The following is a 16,198-nucleotide window of genomic DNA, read 5'->3' as shown; positions in this document are numbered from 1 at the left end:
AAACAGACAAATCCTGCCATGACTGATGCATAAAAAAAACGTAAACATCATTTCAACCCAGTCCATAAAGCCAAGAGGACACTTGAAGATCTATTGACTGTTGACTGAAATGTCAAAAAATGGTGAAAAACGTCGATCACTGTGACCCAAAACCAGCAGCGACTTCCTCAAATGTCTTTGTTTTCCTCCAATCAGCAGTCTATAATCTAAAGATATTCAGTTTCTTGTCCTAGAAAACTAAAAAAACTGGAAAATATTCACATTTAAGAAGATGAAATCAGAGAATTTTAGTATTTTTTCTTAAGAAATTACAATATCTCACACTGTACTGTAGCTGCACTGTCATTTTTATCCTCTGATGTTATTTGTCATATTGTATTTTAGGTTATTTTTGTATTTTCTGTTTTCTAAATGTGTCTTTTTATGATGTCTTGTGTTTTTTTTCTTTTTTAACATTTTGTCTTAATGCCTGTTATATGAAGTTTATAGACTTATAAACAAAGTTCAGCTTGCACGTCCCTCCCACCCCGTCCCCTTCTCTAACTTTTCTTTCTTCTCTGCTTGAACACAGGAACAGGGGTCTTTGTACGGACGCCAGACCATCGAGACAGCACCCCCACCCTGAGTCTCGACCCCCCCCTTGTTCCCACTTACCTCCCCGTCGTCGACGCCCTTCCTCCTTACGTCTCCTATCCACTCCCTCCTTCCCCTCTTTCCCACCTGCTCTTCTTTCTCCCCATCCCTCTAACTATTCTTCCTCCTAACCCTGCTCTTCCTCCACCTACCCAATAAAATATTAAATCCATATTTTAGAAGGAGTGGTCTTGGTTAGTGAAGTTTTATGGAGTTGCCTTATTGTTGAGAAGTGCTACACAAATAAACTTGCCTTTGACATCAATGGATCAAACCACAAATCCTACGATTAATAGACAATGCGTCGACCTTAAACAAACAGTTTCTGTTCAGAAACGGTTTCTGTATCCTCTCACAATATCCTTTCTCCACTGGATCTTTTGCAGTGTTTGAGAGAGAGAAATGTGAAATAAATCAGTAAACTTTTAGTGAAACTAGACAAAGTTTGTGCAGCAAATCATGTTTTTCTGATCCAGTTTTCAACTTAGTTTTTTCTGCATTATTGATTATTCTTTTCAGTTTTTTTTTTCGGTAAAAAATAAACACACATTTGCATCTGCGAGCTCAAACACACACACATATATATATACACACCATATACACAAACACACATACGCAGATCAAAACAAGCAAACACGCACACACACACACACACACACATGCGCACTTAATCTTTTCTTTTTTCTTTTATCACACACTTCTCACATCAAAGGAAAGTGAGAGACGGGAGCCTGAAAAACCTTTCCTTCATCTGCATAGCTCTCTCTCTCTCTCTCTCTCTCTCTCTCTCTCTGCAACTATTTATCCTTCTCGCTCCCTCATTTCTTATTCTCTGTCTGGCTCTCCTCTCTCTCTCTCTCTCTCTCTCTCTGTCTCTTTCGCCACGCTTTCCCTCCCTCATTCATGCACCTCTCCTTCCTTCAGACCTTTTCAGATTTCATCCTCCTTTCCATGTTTTTATCATTTCCTTCTTTCCTTTAACTGGTGTTGCTGTCTCATTCCTTTCATTTCTACTGAGCTGCTGGTGTAGAAAAAACTGCATTTTGGTCGTAGTTAATGATGGAAGTAGGAGAGGAGAGGAGAGGAGAGAGAGAGATTGAGTCAGATGGAGAGGGAAGGCAGAAAGGTCAACTGTTTTGCACAGAAAGAGAAGATAAAAGGCATCGACTGTACCTGTCAGCTGAGGAAGAGCAGTTTGGAAAACAGGCACATACACACACACACACACACACACACACACACACACACACACACATCCAGTTCTTAAAATAGGCATCACATGCAAACACACACATGTAGAGCTGCTTTAACAGATTATATAAAACTCTATTCTGTTCTCTATTAGTTGCTGTTTTTGTGTGTTTTTGTTAAGTCTTAAATCAACAACGTTACCATTAGATATTGTTTAAGATGATATGAGATTTGAAAGGTCTGTAATTAATGATTGCTTTGCTTTATTCACATGATTGACTGCTGGACTGTGTTTGTACTTCCTGTCACACGTTGTAAACATTTGCAATTATGCAAACGCACTAAAGAACTTTACCTATTTCCTGTCGTCATCACCTACGTGGTTGCGTCTCTCTATACTTGATCCTGATTGGTTTGATGTCAGCGTGTTGTCCGGTGGAGGTTTCACACCTGTCATTTTGGTTTGGATCAAGTCCAAAAGTCCAGACCAAACAACTATGTTATGACTGAAATAGTGTTGGATAGATGTGATCATATAAACGGCTTCACAAAACAACTTTTTTATCATTTATTTCTGTTGTCATTGTGTAAATTAACTTTTTACCTCTCTGACTGATTTCAACACTCTTTCTGTTATTTTTCTCCAGTCTCCGTCCTTTTGCCCTCTCATGTTCCTGATCATGTAGCTCAAACTTGCATCTTTCCGTCTCCTCTAAACTGTGCGTCACATTCAGTCATCTTTAAGACGTACAGACTGGAAGTTATTCAGTCAAATTGCTGCAATTTTCTTCTATATGATGTTAAAAAAAGAAAGGTTTTCTAACCTCGTTCTGACTGTTTTTGTTTCGTTTCCTGTGTTTGAGTGAACAACGTGCATTAACATGCTTTTAAAAAATAATATTAATAAAATAAATAATGATAAATATAAAAAAAGATCACACTTTAAACACTGTAATAAAACTGTTTATCAGACCACATACAATAACAGAGGAGCTTATAAATGTTTTATATGTTATTTATTTCTATTTATCTTTATTAAGAATAAAGATCAACGCAAGTCTTCTAAACCTACAGGAGGCTGTGTTCCTGCTAACTGAGAATATATATAAATAATAAGAAATAACAATAAAAGAAAGAGATTGAAATATGAACAAAAGTGACACAAACAGGAAGAAGCTCGACGACAGAAACAAGCAGCGAGAACAGATTTTGTTTCCGATCGTCGTCCAACTGAGAGGTGACCAAAACCTTCCCACAATCCTCCGGTTCGGCCAAGGGTTGCGTTGCCATGGTGACGTGGAGAGCCTCGCAGCCTCAGACGGTCCAGGAACGAACGAACGCACGAGGAGAAGTCTCTGTTTGTTTCTCTTCTTCTGTTTTCTTCTTCACTTTCTGTTTTTTTTAAATATCTTCCTCTCTCTCTCTCTCTCTCTCTCTCTCTCTCTCTCTTTCTCTCTCTCTCTCTCTCTCTCTCTCTCTCTCTCCTCTTTATCTTTTCCAATGTCGCTCACCCTCTCTCTCTTTCTTTATCTCTTTTCCCTGATGATGATTTCTCACTCTTTCGCTTCCTCCTCGATCCCCCTAAACACCTACACATTAACTAAACTGTGGGACATGTTCTTTTATTTTCTCTCTCTCTCCCTCTCTCACACACACACACACACACACACACACACACACACACACACACACACATACACACACACACACATACAAAAAACGCGGCAGGCAGACAAATATACAATCTGCCTCTAAATCCTATTTCACAGTGTGTCTATGAAACGAGCTGTTTAATTTTCCTCCTCTCAGCAGAACGTGGCGTGGAGCGTTACACTGAATGGATGTGCTACTCATTACCACGCACACACTCATTAAAACAAAAAACTGGAAAAACACACACACACACACACACACGGGGGCCGCACGTTCACGGATGAGTAAACGCAAACACGTGCGTGCATGAATGCGTCTGGATGCAACAGATTAACCCTTTTTGTTTAAACACACACACACATACACACAAACTTTGCACCTGTTTCTCGCCGCTGGGCCTCCGGTGCGACAGCAGCAGCTCCACGGCGCCCACCACCTCCTTCCTGATGGCGTAGAGCAAGGCGTCGCCCGTGTGGATGCCGTGGTCGAGAAGGAGCTCCATGATCTCCAGGTTCTCGTTCTCGATGGCGATGAGGAGCGCGCTGCGGCCCAGAGGGTCTAGACAGTTCACGTCCATGTTGTAGTAGACCTCCGCCTCGCGAAGGGCGTGTTTGACGCCCGCATAGTCACCTGGAGACGTAGAGGAACATACAGATATACATTGGGCCTCATGCAAGAACAGTTAAGTAGTCTCGTCCATTTTTTCTGTGAGGTCTACTCCTACGAGCGGTTCAAGTCGGGTTCGACAAGCTCTCAACAAACCGCCCGAATGTGAGCGGTCAACGGATATCAGTAAGATATTTTATATTTGTAATTTAGTTGAGTTTAACAGGTTAATTTGCAGAACTTAATTAATCTAATGGGTTAAATTTAAACTGCATAATGTCTGCAGGCGATGTAGATAATCCTTAATGTCTTTGCAGGATAAAGTGTTTGTGAGTTTGTATTTCATTCATTATTGTTTGTGGATGCGCTGTCTGGTTCTCGCCACCAGGTTACGCTGTTGAGTCGGAAAAAGCGAATTGTGAAGGAGAAGAAGAAAACTGTTGTTGTTGCTGTCCATCAATCGTTTTTAGCAGCAGAGAGAGTGTGCTGCCGGACTGTAAGAGTGAGCTTTGTTTGCGTTGTTTAAAGCAAAAATAAAGACATTGCTAGTTGTTGCACGACAGTCCTGCATCTGCCTGAGTCCTTGGCTGTGACACGAACTTGTCGTAAATCGCTCGTTTCAGTCTGATGAACGCCAGCTGTTCATGAGGAGGTGCATGTTCCTGACGTTTAATCATCAGCGTAATCAACGGCCCTAAAATTGTCTTATAAAGCTACATGTTCTGCTCCGTTTGAGGGCGAGTTTCATTCACAAAAAAACAAGAATTTCACACTGCAGAGCTTCAAGTCCTGCTTTCAGAAATGACAAAAACATTATTACTTCAGAAAATCAGCGTTGCATTGTGACAGAACTAAAGAGAGAAAGGTCGAGTGAGGCTTAGTGAAAGTTGAGTCAGGAAGTCTATCTTTTGTCTGCTCAGGTCGTCCCTCACGCATGCTGTCATTCCTCTGGGTGGTCACATCTAACCAACAGCACAGAGACACACCTTCATTGTCAGCCAATCATATTGCAGCTGTCTATTTAAATATGCTTTCTTTCTCTCTGCCTTATTGCACGTCCCACCACCTCCGCAGACTCATCAGTGCATCATTTCATCAAAGCTCCTTATCGGTCTCGGCCGAAGTCATCAGCCACCAACACCACCAGCGTCTGGACTCCGTCGGGGGGGATTTATCTCGCTGCTGCTCAGGACCGACGTCCCGAAGAGACTTCTCTCATCTGTATGATAAACAATTCTTTTTGCTTCATTCACTCGTCCCTCCTGATTGAAACACGTTTGACTGATTCTCTATCGTTGAGGTGTCACAGAGTTACGACGCAGTACAAACTTTAATCTTTCTACAAGTCTTTTTTACGACGACCCCGATCTCAGACAACACAGGAGCTCGTAGAGTCTCCTGTTTATTTTGATCGTCAATCTGAAAGTGAGCTGATTTAAACTGCTGCTGGATGTTTTATAAAGCTTTTAAAAAAGTGACATCTTGACTTCTGTTAAGTTTGTGGTGAATAAAACTGAATTATAAGCTCAGTGATGTCTTTTCTTTATGTCCGCAGATTTGCAGCTTTGACTGTTTATCAAAGATTGTATATTTTTCTAACAAGGTTTTTTAAACTGATGATTCAACCAGGAGAGCTTTATGTCCATCCAAGCACTGAAATACTTCACCTGTCAGTCATCAAACATCGTCTATACAGAAAATAAACAAGACTTTAATCTAAATCTGGTCCTCGTCAACCACTAAATGACTAAATGACACCAATTAAATGACTGATTCTGATTGTTTCTTGCACTGAGCTGAGTGAGAAATTCAACTTTTTCAATAACACTGGAAATACAGCCAGATGTCAGCTGCTGCTGCTGAGATGACACCCGTGAACCGTCAGTGACAGCAGAGTCCGACCGACCAGCTGCTCGGCCGCCAGAAAGCGTCCACTCAGCACTGTTTATGTATGAAGGTGTGCGGGGAGCATTTATACGGCTACCGGTGATAAAAAATGACCAGATGGATGGATGGATGGATGTTACCTTTCTCGACTGCAGTGAGGTAGGCTCTCTCCTCCGCAGACAGCTCCACCTCAGCCCGGACGATCTGCAGCGGGATGCGGTCGCGGTACGGCGAATACGTCGCCTAAATGACACAAACAAAAAAAAGTTAAATACAAAAGGATCAAAAGTAGAAAAGTAGTTTTGCCAACAGAGCATGAAAGAATCAAATCAGCGCTATTCTTTCCCTGAAAGCACAATTTGTTTTCATTTTATCTAATTAAGCATCTTCAGTGATTTATGAAACGCTGCAGACAGACTTGTTTTAAAAGACTGTTTGTTTCCGACAGCTGCTAATGGATCCTAGAAACCTTTTTAGCTAAAAGTCTGACAAAAAATGTTTGTTATTATGTGTTTTTTTTTTCCTTCTTGTTCCTTCAGTTGGATGTTGTTCTCCTCTTCGTTTTCACAATCATCTGCTGAAGGAGGAAAGTTTCTCTGTGCTCACCTTATATCTGAGTTTAAAGCGTTTACATACGACCAGGATCTGTGACATCACAACTAGTTTGAAGCCAATCAGGGAGTGTGACATGGAAACTTGAAGCCTCCAGTGCACAAACACTGAGTTGACACAGACTTTTCATTGAAGAAGGAGACATCAGCAGTTAAACAAATATTTGCATTTTCATAGATTCAAGATTTTTCAGTGAGGGGGGAAGAAATAGATGTAATTTTAAGGATTTTAACAAGATCATTTGGATATGTTTTTGTGGAAAAACCATATTATTATTCAAAGCCGAGTCCTGAAACATGTCTGGAGGGGATCTTTAGGGACTTTTAGACGATGTGAGGCGCCTAAAATAAAGAGTGTCTTTGTTAAATTAACACACTTTTAAGATATATAATATTAAGCTTCAGGGAAAATGAGCTGAGACGCTGCATCACGTCACATCAAAGTTAATGATTGATTGAAACTACATTGATAATAAGAGGAGATTCGGCTCAGCAGATGATTCATCGATCATTTGTACTTCTGCTTCGTCAGAGAAATGTGCCCGAAAGTCGGACAAAAAAGGAAAACCTTGTGTGTTTTTACATGCAAAAAGTCAAAAATAAATGGCTTACATAAACGTTAAATCAGTCCCAGTTATGTGGGAACGTGTGAGGAAAAACTCACCATTTAGACATGTTTTGTCTACTTCGAATGAAAGTTTAAACTTCATTTTGACCGTCTGGATTTGAATGTGTAGCTTTGTGCTCTTCGTGTTATTGACTGTCACACACACACACACACACAGAGAGAATTGTTACACAGACACAGACTGACATTGTCGTCTGCGGAGCCACATGGGTAAACACGGATAAAGCTGTAAATATTTAAATCTCATTGTTTGGTTTTGGGCTTTAAACCAGCTTATAAAGGAAATAAATCAGATGTATTTTATTTGCAAGAGTTCTCTCGTCATGTCAGCTGTCTGTTTCATAGCTGGTGTCGTTTTTTTTTTGTTTTTTTTTATGCACTGGTGGATGTTTTATAAGTTAACTCTTCATATTAGAGCTGAACAGGAAACACAAAACATGTGATGTGAGGCAAACACTGAAAAAACATGAATTTGAAACTACAGTGAGTGACATGAGTGACTGAATGTGAGAGTCACGGATGATTTAATCACTCGAGTGTGAAGCAGCTAGATGATGGATAGACTGTCAAACAAAGTCCTCTATGTGTGTGTGTGTGTGTGTGTGTGTGTTCTTTGTGCATGTCTGTGTGTGTTCCTGCACTTCTATCAGCAATCACCAGACTTCAGATGTTTGGTATGAGGACATTTTGTCCAATTCACACTTCAAAGGGCTGTTGGAGGGTTCAGATTTTTTTGTACTGCCTGCAGCAGAGTCACTACACATCTTAGACAGGCGTGCAATTTATTGTTATTTTTCAAAATAAGAAATACTAGAAATAACACCAATTTGCATGCGAGATGTAGTATACAGTTTTAACAAAAAAATATATTTTGTGCCATTTAAACTTGAGTGTTTTGCCTGTATGTGTTTAAGAGTAGGCTTAAAACTTTCCTTTTTGATAAAGCTTACAGTTAGGGCCGACCAGGCTCACCTTGGATCAGCCGTTAGTTATGCTGCTATAGGCCTAGACTGCTGGGGGACTTCCCATGATGCACTGAGCTCCTCTCTCCTCCTCCTCCTCTCCATCTGTATGCATTCATGTAACATCAATGCATGTCACTAACTTTGCTTCTTCCCCAGAATTTTTTTGTGCTTTCTCATCTCGCAAGAAACCCTGGGTTGCAAATTTTGTGGTCCTTCGCAGTCCTGTTGGCCTCCTTCCTTGGCTGTTGCTACTGCTATTGTTATGATTGTTGTTATTCTGTGCCCCCCCTCCTCCCCCTTTCCCTCTTTCTTTCTCTCTCTCAACAAAACCAGTCAAAGCAGATGGCGGCCCACCAAGAGCCGGGTTCTGCTTGAGGTTTCTACCCGTTAAAGGGGAGTTTTTCCTTACTGCTGTCACCAAGTGCTGCTCACGGGGGAATTGTTGGGTCTCTGTAAATTAAAGAGTACGGTCTTGACCTTCTCTATGTGAAAAGTGCCTTGAGATGACTTTTGTTGTAATTTGGCGCTATATAAATAAAAATCGATTGATTGATTGATGTCCACTGATCTTCAAAACAGGGAAATATTTGTCCATGGACGGTGCCATGGATATGAAAGCTTTAATAATGTTAAAAGATTTGATAGAACAAACCAAAAAAACGATCATATTGATGGATTTTGTTGCTTTTATTTTTATTGTTTGGCCTTAACTGAGGTTAATCTTGTTGTATGTTTAGGAAGTATAGTTCCCGTAAGGATTTGGAGGATAAATGCAGGAAGTAATGTTGCCTTGGAGTCAGTGTGAGTTACTGTAGCTGGAGGGTGAACTCTAAAACCTGATGGTGGTGCCAGTTTGTGCCGGATGAGACGGAGAGGATGAAACAAAGCAGAGACTGTTTGAGATTGTGTAAAATCATGATTGAATGAAATTAAATAACATCATCCTGTGATATCTCGTCCTCAACAAAGACCGCTACCGCCACTCTTCTCATATTATCATCCATTGTTTATAAGCTGATGAAGATCAGCATCATATCAGCTGCTTCATGAGCTGCCTGCACTCCATTTAAGAGAGTTTCCTCTGCCCTCACCTCTACATAACAAGCCGCTCGCCAAAAATGGAGTGCAGCTGTAGACTACAACTTGAGCCCCGGTTCTTTGGTCTATATTTGATCATTTTCTGGCAAATTTGCACCATGAGAAGTCCTGTTTGCACTGTGATCATGGACGTACAGGCAGCTTTAATTGGATTACTTTGACACTGAAGAGAACTTAACATGTGATAATTAAAAGGTAAAATCTGCAGGTGTGAGGAACATCTTCTGTGATGTTTATCCTTGATCAGTGGATATCAGAGATAATTACTCTAATTTTAAGATGTATCATGTCCATGTGAGTTATGACTGAGGAAGAGTCACAGCAAACGTCCTCACAAGTGTGTTTAAGTGTGTGCTTTACTCACCTTCTTGTAGTACAGCTGTGTCATGGGATTCATCTGGACAGTCTGGGAGAAAAAAAAACAGAGAGTTGAAAGTTAGTCAGGAAAACCAGCAAGAAAAATACCAACAGAGCTGCAGAAAATAGAAAAAATAATGAGAAAGCGAGAGGCTTGTATTCAATCAAACTCCTCACAACAAAACAGAGAAACCCAGAAAGTAAACTTCCAAATTACAGTAGTACTTTCTCACTTACACAGTTTAGACAGCTGTGCATAAGTCATAAACTGTGTCCCTGTAAAAGTCCTCAATGGGGACAATTTTCACATTTTTCTTACTTTCAGAAAAAAACAGTTTCATCTGAAAACTGTCAACATCCAGAACAACCTGCAGATTGTTTCTGTAAAACCACACTGCTGTTGAGTTGTTTTCCACTGTTATTTAAAAAAAATATGCAGCAGAGATCTCAAAACTACTATATAGTGAATAAAACACAAACTGTCTGCATGGATAGATACCACTAGGAGTAAAAATGAAACATGTTTGTTTGTCAGTTGGGTGAATCAACTTCTAAGGTGTCAAACTGAGACAAATTTTGGACAAATTCAACTTCTCATCGTTCATTTAGACATAAAAACTGCAAATCGTTGTATTTTTGTTTCAGTATGATCACATTCTCCACCGATGTTACACATTAGTGTGTGTTTCCAGGTGTTAGGGGAGTGTTTTCGTGTCTGCAGAGGGAGCTGTGTGAAATCTAATAACTTGCCTCAAGCGATGTCAGTCGGGGCTGAAGACTACAAGTTTGAAAATGAAAAAAAATATCTGAGAGTTTGGAGTTAGAAAGAAGTGATGATACCAGACCTTTGTAGCCTGCTCCTCGTCTCTGCTGGAGGCTAGCAGCTCCAGGCTACGTTAGCCGCTACTAGCATAACAACTGATTCTCTGAACTGTCAGCGGTGGAGTTGCGTTGTGGGTGATGTAAGTGGCAGGTTTTTGACAAGGAAGAAGAATAAGTGGAATGAAAAAAAGACATTATCTCTTGTTTTGCTGCATCAATTTTCAACCTTTCTTTAGAAAAACTGTCCATCATGACTCCAACAATTTCAGAGGAGTGCGATGCTAAATCATATGTCAGGGCACTCTGTTGGCCACGGGGCCCTACGCCATCACAAAGCTCGCTTATCGGCTCAGCCTGCTCAGCATGTTCTATGAAATTTGATTGAAGTCGAACCATGTTTGTGTCTAAAGCAACAACCAAAAAAATGCCATGGCCATGCTGGTCTGCAACCATCTGACCAGTTACACCAGCACTACCAACCTGGCTGCTCACCTCTCAACCAGCTACACAAAACTGGTCTATCAGCTGATCACCAGTTAAACCAGCTTGAACAAGCTGGCCCACCAGGTAAATCCAGCAAGACCAGCTAAAGTTTGAAGCTGGTTCTAGCTGGATTTTACAGCAGGGTACTCTCTTAAAATACTATTTTCAGACTTCTGAAACTGCATTAAAGACTTAAAGTTGCATATTTTACTTTGCTACAGACTACTAAACAGCATCATCTTCACCTACAGTAATTCTATCTGACGTTTGAAGACTTGCTGTGAACCAGCAGACAGCAGGTGTCTCCTTGTTTAAGCTAAAACCCTCCACTAACAACTAAAACTGAACCGACTGGAGTGATCAACAGTGACGGACAGGCAGACAGTTGAAACAGTGCAGATTAGTGACTCGTCATACATTCAGCACAATAAACAGCATACAGAAACAAAGATAAGCCTCATCCCACAGTATTAGTGGCTCTAGTCTTATTAATGCATGTAATCCTCATGAACCACTGTCTCCTGGAGAACGTTTAGAAGCTCTGCTTGTTTGCACATTTGTGTGTGTTTTACCGCATTGACTTATTGCACCGTAATTGCCCCCACATTTGTTTATTTTTAGAGTAAGTGTTGAAGCAGATGATGCATTTTGATTGTTTCGTAATATCCTGTGCAGCGTTGGATTAGTTTTCAAGCAGCAGGGAGCCGTCAAAATGAACCCAGAGGAAGAAAAATATCAATAACAAGAGAGAATTAATTACTGAAAGCTGTTTCTAGCCTTGAGACTTGAGATTAACGGGTCAGTTTGAATCTCCAGGTGGGAAAAATAGTTAGTGGTGCCCCCTGAGCAAGTCACTGACTGCTGCGGTAAAATGTGAAGCAAAACGGTCATGAAAAGAAAAGAAATGCTTGAAAATTCAACTTCTGGTCCAAGAAAAGATCAATGTGATGAGCCAGGGGGTGAAAATATAAAACCAGCTCCATTTTACATCTGAAAATCATCAGTCACACGTGCTCGGAGTGTAAAACAGGGGGGGGCCTCGAGCAAACTGCTTTCTACACAGATGCTCATTTCCAGCTGTTTCTCACTTGTCTGAACACCTGAGGAGGTATATTACAGCAAGTGCAGACGAGTTCAGCATATTCAACTAAAGAGCAGTTTGGCTCTGACAAGAGTCGTTGAAATGAGACTTGGGACTCAAAATCAGACTAATAACATAAATGAGACAACAAATTGAGACCCGACTCCCTGAAGATGTGACCTGACTTGAGAGGAAAAAGATAAAAGGCTCAAGTTTCAACCTGGTAAAATCCAGGAACAACAGCTTCAAGCTAACGTTTCTTTATCAAGCCTATGCATTGAAGAAAATGCTGAAATGCTGTTTCAATTTTTCTGTCAACTTTCAGACTTGAAAGATTTACATCTTGATGTGCAATTTGCTTATGAAGACATATGTCTGGACTTGGATTTGTCTCAAAAATCTTCCTAACAAAACTGCTAAACATGCAGCATGTCAGGTTAACAAAAGTTTCTTTAATCAATGGATGCAAACACAACAAATAACGGAGACACTTTAGTCTCCAGAGCAAAGAAACAACAAAAAGAATAACCTCATGTATTGGTCTTTTAGAGGAATTATTCATAATCAATAGGCTGACAAATCTGTTTTCAGCATAAAGCATCTTGTAATCACCAATCGACGGAAAAAAATTACACCTGTACACCTGAGAGAAGGTCCTCTACATCACCTCCACCCACAAAAATAATGCAGACATAAATTATCCAAATGGAAAAATACAACACAGTGAAATTTTACAGTGAGGTTCCCAGAAAAGAAAAGAAACTATTAAAGCTGCAGTTATTTCCATCATAGATCTTCTCAATTGGTCTATAAAATTGTAAAATTGTGAAAAATGTTTCCCAAAGCCCAAGATGCAACCTCAAATGTCTTGTTTTGTCCTGACTTACAGTCCACAACCCAAAGATATTCAGTTAACTGTCACAGAAGACTAAAGAGACCAGAAAATATTCACATTTCAGAAGCTGGAAAATGACTAAAAACAATTAATTATCAGAATAGCTGGTGATAAAAATTTCTGCTGAGCGACTAATCTTTGCAGCTCTACAAACTATCAGTATGTTCACATCTTGAATGTCAAAACAAATCCCACTCTTCTGAACTGCTAGTCTGGATATCAAATACCAAGTTACAGATATATTTTGTAAATCTAACTGTCTAAAACATATTTATCAGTCACAGTTCCTGTAAAAAATGTGCGTTTAGATGTTTGGCTCTTTCCGCAAAGCTCCTACACGTTGGTGAACAAAATCTTGCTGATGATGACAGATATGCTAATGTCACAGATGTGGGTTTAGACTCAGTCTGACACTGTAAATTGAACCTATTATTGCAGCTGCGATACAGATCTGCATTTCAACAAGCCTGTAATTGGTTTGGGGGACGCGGCAGGGGGAGGGAAGAAAATGCTGATGGAGCACAATGAGATATTTTTGGAGGCTCTGTCATCTGAACATGAAGAATAAAAAGAAAAACAGTCTGTACCCTCTCGTTTGTTGGTTGGTGGAGGATGTGAATAGGCCTAATTTTTGCAGCAGTGGGAAGGTGCTACGCTGTGAATACAGATGTGACAGAAAAAAAAAAACAGAAGAATTAAGAGCAGCTGCCTGGTGGTCACAGAACAATACAAGGATACAATACGTGTGATTCCTGCTGCTGCTTTACAGTCAAAGAGCTTTAATGAAGCTGAAAAAGGAAAAAGAAATCTTCAGTGCTGACTCACTGCTCCAGCCAAGTGTTGCTGGTATTTAAAATTTGAGCCCAAGTCAAGAACTTAAACTTTTAAAATACTCAAAGGACACACACACACAGCTGCTCAACACACTTTCCCTTCCTGTCAGGTTCAAACACCCTCCTGAGCGAGAGAGAGAGGAGAGAGAAACCGCTGCCAGACAAATACACGTCCTGAATCCCAAAATCTGACTATAGATTCAGTAAGTCTGCTGTGTCATCGAAACCCTGTGAATGACCAGCTGTCGGGTTTAAAATTAAGCATCCTGACCCTTGTTGTGTAAAGCTTCAGGCTCAGGAGTATCTTCTCTTTCTCTCTCTGACAGTCGTCCGTGTCGATGCGTTGTCATGTGTTGCAAGCAGATATGCAATGCACTCTGGGAAGCAGGGATTACAAACAGAGTGTAGACGATGCATTAGCATTAGCCTGGCTAGCTAGCAGTCAGTAATGATGATGATGAGGATGAGAAATTAAGCAAAAACTTGCAAAAGAGGAGATTCTTAAAACTCCAAACAATTTGATATTAGTTATGGTGTTCCTCAGGGAAGCATTATAGGTCCTTTTCTGTTTTCCATGCGATGAAGTCAAATATCTCTGTTACAAAGACTTTATTGGTGTCATTTCTAATATTTTATCAAACTGTGATCAAACTTTTTTTTAAATGTATTGTTATTGTTTATTTTGTGATCAAACTTTTTACTTACTGTTTATTTTCATTTTAGTTTTTAGCCTGACTTTGTTTTTGGTCTTGTTTTGTGAAGCACTTTGAGCTGCATCTTTGCATGAAATGTGCTACACAAATAAAGATTATTGTTATTAAATGATTCAGGGAAGGCTGTTGCATTGTGGGGACATTATAAAAACCTCCAAACATCCTCTACAACCCTTAAAGAGCATCGCGATTGTCTCTATAATGTTCGGTTCTGGATTATAACAATTTGGACTGTTGACAAGTTCAGCTGAGAAAGATGTTTTTTGGTTTATCATCTACACTGATGGTTGATATTCAGAAAAGGTAAAGTTAATCTACTAACCGTCAAGGTAGATCATTTATTATATTGAGATGTTTTACATGCTGGTAGTTGACTGCAATGAGTGTCAGCTGGAAGAAGTTATAACACGTTATGTTTTGTGTTGGTTGGCCACTGTGCCATATTCTGTGTTGGTCTGTTTTCAGATTTTTTATGTGTGAAAAAAGTCTTCTATAACTTTGTCTTTGAAGGAGAAATAATATTAATAACAAAGATACAGCCTCGGGTACGGGCCAAGTTTGGTTCTCAGTTTCAGGCCTTTGCAGAGCTCCAGTCAGGTTATCTCTGCGGGTAATTGGTGATGGGCTGTCATGGTCAGAAATATGAGATTTACCGGTCTGAGAGGGATGCAAATGTTTTGCTCCACAGACACTGTCATCATTTCAAAGTATTGAGAAAAAGAAGATGCCTCCGCTGTCAGTAGCCCCTTTATCAACAGCTGACAGATAAATTAATGCCTCCAGTTACCAGCGTTGTCAAGTGGACTGAAAATACTGACTCACTGACTGGCGAAGGCAGTTTCCATGGTGCTTTGAAGTATAAATGTTAACAAGGGTTATTTGCTGTCATTGCAAGATCGTCAGTCATTCCCCCAAAAAACTGAAAGAGTGTGAATACTTTATTTGTTATTTGTTATTACTTTATTTGTTGTACTTCACATGCATCATTTCAGTGATAATGAGGCTGATTAAGCTCCATTAACCGCAGAGGAAGAGACAGGAGGAAAAATTGTGACCCCAGCATGTTGTACGTGTCTGACCTTTTTGTAATGAGCTGCAGTTTGCCATTTTAATGTGGCTGATTTATTTGCAGCGGATGAATTCACAGCTGGGGTGACCTTCAGTGACCAGAAGTGAAACTGGACTGGCTGGTGACAGGGATGAAGTGATCTGAGGAGAGCTGGGTTTAACTGACCGGACAAAATTAAATTGGACGGTAAAAAAATTTTTTAAAAAAGAAAGTACTTCACCTGAACGGTACTTTTTGATCTAATAAGGAGCCGCCAAGTGAGTTCCAGTAATCAGTACGGAGGACAAGTGATGCCAAAGCTGTATGAGTCAGATGAAATAAATGAGTAAGATTCAACATCCAGAACAGCTACAATCACCCTGAACGATAAAACGTCTTGAGGCGAGAACATAATTTTCCCTGTCTAACATACTGTACAGAGCCAAGTTGTAATAAAATAAAATAAAAATCAAACTGTCTAAAAAATTATGTTTATATTCTGCTAATTTGCAACAGTAAAACATTGTGGTTCTAATGTCATGCCCCCAGGATTGCCTTGAGGATTTTTTTAAGGTATCTAAGAGCCAAAATGTTTATACTGAATATATTTAGAGCTGCAATGATCAACTGACATACAATTAATCATCATTTTTTAAGCAAAAACACCAAACATTTGCAGGTTTCAGCTTCTCTG

The 16,198-nt window shown here is 40.0% G+C and overlaps 1 protein-coding gene across 1 annotated transcript in view; it reads right to left on the bottom strand.

The window, feature by feature from the left end:
* trpc5a (transient receptor potential cation channel, subfamily C, member 5a) overlaps positions 1 to 16,198 on the bottom strand; it is a 167,617-nt gene that overhangs the window by 89,313 nt on the left and 62,106 nt on the right. Inside the window, exons 2-4 of the mRNA XM_067580893.1 lie at positions 9,637 to 9,678; positions 6,111 to 6,213; positions 3,857 to 4,107 (exon numbers count right to left, since the gene is read on the bottom strand). Of these exons, the coding sequence (XP_067436994.1) occupies positions 3,857 to 4,107; positions 6,111 to 6,213; positions 9,637 to 9,669 (387 nt within the window). The 5' untranslated portion in view covers positions 9,670 to 9,678. The remainder of the gene's footprint in view (positions 1 to 3,856; positions 4,108 to 6,110; positions 6,214 to 9,636; positions 9,679 to 16,198) is intronic.

The sequence above is a fragment of the Thunnus thynnus genome, chromosome 22 (assembly GCF_963924715.1).
Source record: "Thunnus thynnus chromosome 22, fThuThy2.1, whole genome shotgun sequence".
NCBI classification, from domain to species: domain Eukaryota; kingdom Metazoa; phylum Chordata; class Actinopteri; order Scombriformes; family Scombridae; genus Thunnus; species Thunnus thynnus.
This window is presented reverse-complemented; position numbering and strand designations above follow the sequence as displayed.